This window comes from Sorghum bicolor, chromosome 4, assembly GCF_000003195.3.
Source record: "Sorghum bicolor cultivar BTx623 chromosome 4, Sorghum_bicolor_NCBIv3, whole genome shotgun sequence".
NCBI lineage: Eukaryota > Viridiplantae > Streptophyta > Magnoliopsida > Poales > Poaceae > Sorghum > Sorghum bicolor.
This window is the reverse complement of record NC_012873.2, coordinates 46,352,835-46,360,357: the sequence shown is the minus strand read 5'-3', so window position 1 is coordinate 46,360,357 and position 7,523 is coordinate 46,352,835. Positions and strand designations below refer to the sequence as shown.

Sequence of the window (7,523 nt, the reverse complement as noted above, 5' to 3'; positions counted from 1 at the left end):
TCTTTTTCTGAATTTCATCCAGCCAAAAGAAAGGGGGGAAAACTCAAAAAGACTAGCAATAGCATCGTCTGTCCAATTTATCCACAAATTTGACTGGCTTTGGAAAGTATACGACTTTTAATAGACTAGTACTGTTATCAAAAAATAGACTAGTAGTATCCCAAAATAGGATTTTCAAACCACCGATATTGGCATATGCGCTGACCCCCTAAATAAAGCGTAGGCACTCCTCACTACACCTCTCATCTCATCGTCCAGAAACGAACCATTTAGGCAGCCCCAACACCAACAGGCAACAGCATGTCGAGGGCTCTCCTGATGGTAGTAGCCCTGGCCGCCGTCCATGGGCTCATCACGCTCACCGGCGTCGACGCGACCGTGGTAGCGACATGCCTGGCGGCGTCCAACAGCGACCGGCGCGTCAACTACGACTTCTGCGTGTCGGAGCTGAACAAGCACCGCGACAGCCCGGGCGCCGACACCCCGGGCCTGGCCAAGGTGGCGGCCAACGTCGGCGTCAACAGCGCCGGCGGCGCGGTCAACGACATAGAGGCCCTGCTCGCCGCCAAGCAGCAGCCGCCGCCGGACGCCAGGACCAGCGCCGCGCTGCGCCTGTGCGAGCAGCTCTACTACGACATGGAGCTCGCCTTCGCGGGGGCCTACGACGAGATCAACGCGCTCAACTACACGGCGGGGAAGCAGATGGCCGCCGACGCCGACTCGCTGGTGCGCCGGTGCACCGGCGGCTTTGCCGAGGCCGGGCTCGTGCCGCCGGAGCCCGTCGCGCGGCGCAGCGCGTACGCCGTGCAGATCGCCATCGTGTGCACGGCCATCACCAACCTCATCATCAGTCCATGATTCAAGCGATGCGTCATGCAGAATATAATGATGCCCCCCATCATTCCTCTCCAAGCTTAATAAATCTTGTATTGTAGACCAAATTTATTGGAAGGTTCTTCCACCAGTAAACTACAGAGGTGGTAGATTTTGATTTGATTATTTCCTCATCTTTGCTTTCTCTTGTACCAGCACAGATCCCAAATTAGTGAAAGTACATGCGATGGTAAATGAATCCAGCATTACACAAGAAAACATTATATTGGAGTAACCAAGATTTTAAATTTTCATTTCCAAACACGACCGACAGGGAGTAATATAAACAACTAGGAGTAGGAGTAAAAGAACAGGCTAGCTCATTTGTTCTGTTCATTACATTCCAACGAAATGTTTTTCACAAGTATATATATATACTAATATTCTCGGTCAGTCATTGTTTTCTTGAAGCAAATTCTTCATTACAGAATCTCAAAAGGGCAGTAAGCAAGATTATTTGCGTGTCAACAAACTTCACTTGATTGTTCACATGATTCACCAAACTTCCATCACAGTCAAAAAAATTCAAACTAGCATAGAAAATCAAGTAAAACAACAGTAAATCTCTGACTGTTTGGGATGCCACACCGGAAAGGGCAGTTATAGGATTCAGTCTATTCATGACTGGAGACAGTTTCCACTCTGGATTGCTTCTTTTGCGCTTGCATCACAGATTCACAGGAGCAGGAAACTCCTCGGACAGACAATTGATTATCGTGTCCACCTTTAACATTATCTGCATCGGTAATGTACCTGATGACAGCTCCCTCAGCCGCTCCTTAAAGTCCTCCAGGTTCTTCACCTGCTCCATCTTATGCACGTCTCTCTGCACAATAGCATGAACCAAGGAAATCGCAGAGTAAGTGGCCTCAGGAGTAACCGGCCAAGTTCCCTCATCAGCCATGATGATATTCACCAGTTCCATAGCTTTATCGCACATCTTATCCACCATGTGCAGATCTTTCGGCAGACAATCAAGCAGAAGCAGCACCTCGTCACTGACCATGAGGCATTCCACCAGGGCATCAGGCACGTTATAAAATTGAGCATTTATCTTTCCTTCCTCATCTGCACAGAGTCCACGGATTGCAGTGACAGCCTCCTTCCTTACAACAACATCCTCAATCTTGAGCATATCCCGGAGCATTTCCATCCCACCAATATCGAGTACCATTTTCCTAAACATGTCAAACTCTGAAAGGATGGCAACTATCGAAGCTACCTTTGCCAAATGTGATGCTGGACTTCCATGTTTATGTAGCTTATGGGTGATCTTCTTCAGAAGAACAGGGAGTTGGTTCGCTCCAGCTAGGATCTCCCCGTTTGGCCTGTGAACAGACAAATTAAGGATTACTCCGAGCCTCTGTTCCTCCAGCTCATGTGACCATGTCGACTTCCAATTCTTTTGAAGATCTATCAGCTCTGGAAGCAGCCCTGCCCACTTGTGAAGGCAAGGTTGCTCTCCCTTGGTTGTTTTGGAGAGTAGCTGAATCTCGTGCAAAGCCTGCTCCTGCATCACAACTGAATGCCCTGAGAATTTTTGTAAGATAGCTTGGACTTGCTCCTCTGAAGGTGCCACAGGGATGGAGAGTGTATCAGCATTGTTAGATGAGGAACGGGCCATGTGATCAAGACGCCATGCAGCAATCATATCACGGAGGAGGTGGTTTGGAGCAGTGAAAGTGTGGGATAAAGTCTCCTTAGTACTCGGACAGATGTTCGGTGAACAGAACAACCGATGGTACAATTGATCAACAGACTGCAAGTAATCAGACAAAAAAATTGGTTTACTTGGTCAAATTAATCAGTGGGAAAACTCAGAAGATAGCTAACCAGTTGTTCCAGAAATTAACATAGAATACTACAGCAAAGAGAAGCTAGCACCTTTGTTGGCAAAATAAACTGATATATGTGTGTAATGTAACCTATAGTGGAACCTTAAACATTCCTCGATGTAAAACATCAACACTTCAGAAAGTAACAAAATTACTAATTGCATATAGAAATAAAAGACATAAAACCACAAGTTTCTTTAGCTCTTGTGACATAATTTTCCTTTTAGTTTGTTAGAAATAAGTGCCATGTTTTTCTACTGTCAGAAACAACATATCCTAATAACAAGAACCACAAGTAATCCCGAGTTGTGTTAAAGGGATAATCATTTTGAACAGTTCTTTAATCATAATATCATGAGACTAATCACGATGCATCACGTCCAAAAACAAAAACAGTCACAAACAAGCACTAAATTATAATCTGCATCAAACTGACAATAGGAAGTGCATGATAGGTGGTGAATAAGAAGGGTGTCCTGGTGCACTACCATACTAGAATGCAACAACAGGTTTGCTGTTTCAGTCAGTGAGGAAGCAGTCGAGATGCCTTGTTCTAAAAAAAAAAAGTGTATTGATGGACTACACCAGAAAATTGAATTGCCATAGAATTCCTTAATCACTTCATTTTGCCCAAATCTCCAACTAAAAGCAACATGTCTTGTATCAAAACAGATTGGTTTCTATGTTACTAATCAAGTCAAATAACAAGTTGGAAGTCTAATTCAAGTTTTAGTTAAATAACAACATCTATCCCCACATCACAATGAAGTTAAATAATAACATCTATCCCCACATCCAGTATCATTTATCAGGATGTTTCCAGCAAAAAATGAGTCATGAAAAGCAAAAATGATGAGTTGCAATGCAATTGTGTTTAGCCAACTAATGTTCAGAGGTGGGTACTTACATATCCAGATGCCAATATGACCGGATCATCCATTACTCCACTCAGTCCACTGTGCGAGCTATCAGCCTAGAACACAGTGTAAATATGGGATAAGTAATTATCAAGAAGTTGAGATGATTCAATCAGTTTGTTTGAGCATTTGAGGTAACTCCGATCCTCACATGATTTATTTGAGACGAAGCAAACTTTTAATCATGAAGAGTTGGACTATATTTCGAACTGGATATGTCGATCAAATGCTAAGACTTTCTAAACAAGTGAAACATAAATCCATAAATTATCAGAAGAGGACAAGAGATTTGTTCATGCACAGCAGGCAGTGCTTCCACAAAATTAAAGTATTAATCTCATCCAGGGACCAATGCGTACAGAAATATGCCATCGAGGAGCAGAAAGAACCATGAAAGGATAGATTAAACAAGGCATCCAAGGAATTCAAGAACTCGATCAGACACAGAGTTGGAAGGCTGGATAAAAATCCCAAGAAGTCAGATATGCGGTGGGACTTACATCATCGTACGGGAATCTGGTAGCGAACTCGCGAGGCAGCTCCGGTGGATTTTGGAGCTCTGCTGTCCCATACGTGAGCTCCATGAGGCCGGTGATCGCCTCCGCCATCTTGCCGAACGCGGCCTGCTCTTGGTCGTGGTCGTGGGTGCCCTCCTGGATCTTCGCCAATGCGCTTCGCATCGTCGCACCGTAAGCAGACCTCGTGTGGGCCGCTTGGTCCTGCTCCAGCCTGGCTTCTTCCTCGCTACCGGTTCTTGTTGGCCCCTGGGGCACCGACCCTGACGGACCGGGAACGTCAGACGACGACGCCTGTCCCCGATGTGGGCTTCTTGGCGGCGACCTCGGTGCCGGCAGGGTGTGGTCGGAGGGGCGCGCAGCGACAGCAATAACCCTCCTGCCTGCCCCCTGGCGTCCCCGTTGTGGGCTTCTTGGCGGTGACCTCCGTGACGGCAAGGTGTGTTCGGAGGGTCTCGTAGAGACAGCAAGAACCCTCCTGGCTACCCCGCGCACCAAACTTGACGGCGATGACGGCCAACATCCTGACGACGACTGCTGGGCGGAGGAGGCCCGGGCGTTCTCTTGAAAAATCTCCCCCTCGATGGCGCGACGTAGCTCGTCCTCCAAGGTCTCGTCCGCCGAGCTGGTGTGGCCGGAACGACGCAGCGACATTGCTGCTTCTTGGGACCGGTGGAGTTCTTGGCTTCTTGCGGGGTCGCGAGGTGGCTTCTTGCTTTGAGTTTTGGAGGGAACGCGTGATGCGTTGAGGCGCAGTTATAACTAACTGCAGTCTTCAGGGGCAGTCCCTGGCCTTCCTCTTTTCTTTTTATAATGACGAGGCCTGGGCTCGCGAGGGCGCTGAGACTCGCAAATGACGATGAAGCCCAAGCAGATGATAGCCCTTGCGTTTTCTGACAGGCCCTGCTGATATCCAATTCAGCATCAGTATCCCAGAAGAGATTCAGGTCTTACAAATATGCTACTAGTATCTTCATCTGATGGACTTGCTTGTCTGATGCTGCAACTGAAATGTAGGCATCAGCCGCATCATTGCTTCGATTGTCCTTGAATTTGATCTCAGGAACTTTGTCGACCAACTGTTGATATCTGTGGCTCACGGGCCACCGAGTGAAGATTACAGCCACCGGAATTTCAATTTCTCAAATAACAACAACCGCTGGGATTCAGGTCTGCAGTATGAACTAGCTTGCGGAATGCGTCAGAACGTCAATGTGGTCATGTACCAAGCTCCTAGATGCAGGCCAGAGGAAGATGCCACGGAGAGCTACGCACTGCTGACATTATGCCGCATGCCTGCATGACTGCGCCATTCCAATTCCATTTGCAGCATGGTTCTTCTTCTTCAGACGCTCCGTTGAACTGATAATCCGATGTCACTCAAGCTCAACAAAGGAAGGCCGTATGCATTTCTGAAGCAGTCTGCCGGACAACCAAGGTCCATGGACCGTGGCCTCTGCTCGGACAGCTCCTTGCTTGGCATTTCGTCGAGCACAACTGATTCCAGCCGTGCATGATGCCCAAGGTCCCCGCCTACTTCATGCCAAGCCGCCAAGGCTGCACCTGAAGCAGGAGAGCTGAGATACCTTGACTTGGCATTTCGTCGAGCACCAGGCGTGCCTCGCTCGCTCCGACTCTGTCCCTCACCGTGCCAACAGTTCATCCTTGACGAGCTCGCGGCGGAGAACGGCCTCCAGACCTCGGCATGGCTTCTCTCCATAAGGTATCTGGGTCCACTGCCGCCGGCAGAGACGGAGCGCATGCAGTGCCCCTCTCCCGCCACCGCCGCCACCCACAGCGCCATGGCCGAGCATTCGGTAGTCTCTGCTTTTGTTGGTCCATGGGCGAGCAACGGGCAGAGGAAAGCGTTCGTTTTCGTTTCCCTTCGCGAAGAAAAAGGCCTTGGGCTTTGAAATTCAGTTCTGTTTCAGGCCATGCTGGGAGCCCAAACTGAAGTGAGCCGAAAATACCCAGAAAAAAAAAAGTTTATTTTTCCTTCCTCAATTTTTGCAAAAGTCTGTTTTTTCTCCTTGAATTCTAAAATCGGATAAATCACCTCTCTCAACTTTTAAAACTTGTGTTTTACCTCCCCAGTTATAAGCGGTTTTGAAGGCAGTTTTGTCTATTTTTTATTTAATTTGGCTGTTTTTTTTAAAAAATTGTAGTAAATTACAGAAAATTTATAAAATAGAAAAATCTTTTTTTTGACTTCAGGTGAGTGGCCTACACAATGAATATATAATATGGTATGCCTTAGTATAAAGTTTTTGATGTAGATTTGATCTATTATTTTTTATAATTAATTAGAATAATTCATACCTGCAGTTTTTATAGTCTAATTGTAGTAAACATTTATTGTGGCCTGATTACTGTATGTTTGAACTGTAATAAAAAAAATTATACTCATTGAATCATGTATAACTTAGTTATAGAATTATTTACGGTTTATGTTTAATAAACCCTGAATAATTCTATAACTAAGTTATACATTATCCAATGAGTATGAAATTTTTAATACAGTTTAAGCATACAATAACTAGGCCACTATAAAAATTTTACTACAATTGGACCATAGAAACTGCAGCAAAAATTAATTACAAAAAAATAGATCAAAATCTACAACAAAAATTTTATACTAAAGCATATCATATTATATGTTTACCGTGTAGATCTACTCATGTTGAGTCTAACAAAATTGGATGTTCTATTTTATGATTTTTTTTATGATTTACTATGATTTTTTTAAAGATTCAGCCAAAATAAATAAAAAAGAAAAAGACAAAATCGTCTTTAAAATCGTTGATAACTGGGCCAAGGAGGTAAAACGTATAGTTTCAAAAGTTAAGGGAGGTGGTTTGCCCGGTTTTAGAGTTTAGAAAAAAATGTGGACTTTTGCAAAAATTAAAGGCAGAAAAGTGGACTTTTTTTCTATTGAAAACTGGAGTACCATGGTTAGGAACCAAACCTGGTCGAGCCACTACCGAACGAGCCCAAAACCTGAATAGGTGAAAACTGAATCAATTTTTCATTGGGACAAAAGAGAAATAAACGCTGTAGACAAACACGTAAAAATGGTTTCCATATGCAAGTACAAATGTATAATGTAAGTAGAGAGGGTAGAATAAATTGATTTTTTTCTCCTACATGTTACTAAAAAAGCTAAATCTTAGATTATATTTTAGCCAAGATTTATGATTTATGACAACGAGTGTATATGGAAAGTGAATTGTTTTATAGCCCCAACACATGTGCTATTTTTTTTTACTTATACCAGTTGGTTTATATTGAAATTACATTAACATTACACCTGAGTAAAAGATACTTTAATCAAAAATTCTGGTCCTCATCCTGGTGTGACATCTGGAATGAAATTCACAATCATA

At 44.5% G+C, this 7,523-nt stretch overlaps 2 protein-coding genes across 2 annotated transcripts; one reads left to right on the top strand and one right to left on the bottom strand.

The window, feature by feature from the left end:
* On the top strand, positions 265 to 1,108 carry LOC8084535 (pectinesterase inhibitor 8). The gene has a single exon (XM_002453799.2). The coding sequence runs from the start codon at positions 301 to 303 to the stop codon at positions 856 to 858; it is 558 nt and encodes a 185-aa protein (XP_002453844.1). The 5' UTR covers positions 265 to 300; the 3' UTR covers positions 859 to 1,108.
* On the bottom strand, positions 1,385 to 5,967 carry LOC8056695 (U-box domain-containing protein 73). The gene is made up of 3 exons (XM_021458783.1): positions 4,126 to 5,967; positions 3,616 to 3,681; positions 1,385 to 2,632 (listed from the first exon to the last, which is right to left on the bottom strand). The coding sequence occupies exons 1-3, from the start codon at positions 4,792 to 4,794 to the stop codon at positions 1,541 to 1,543; spliced, it is 1,827 nt and encodes a 608-aa protein (XP_021314458.1). The 5' UTR covers positions 4,795 to 5,967; the 3' UTR covers positions 1,385 to 1,540.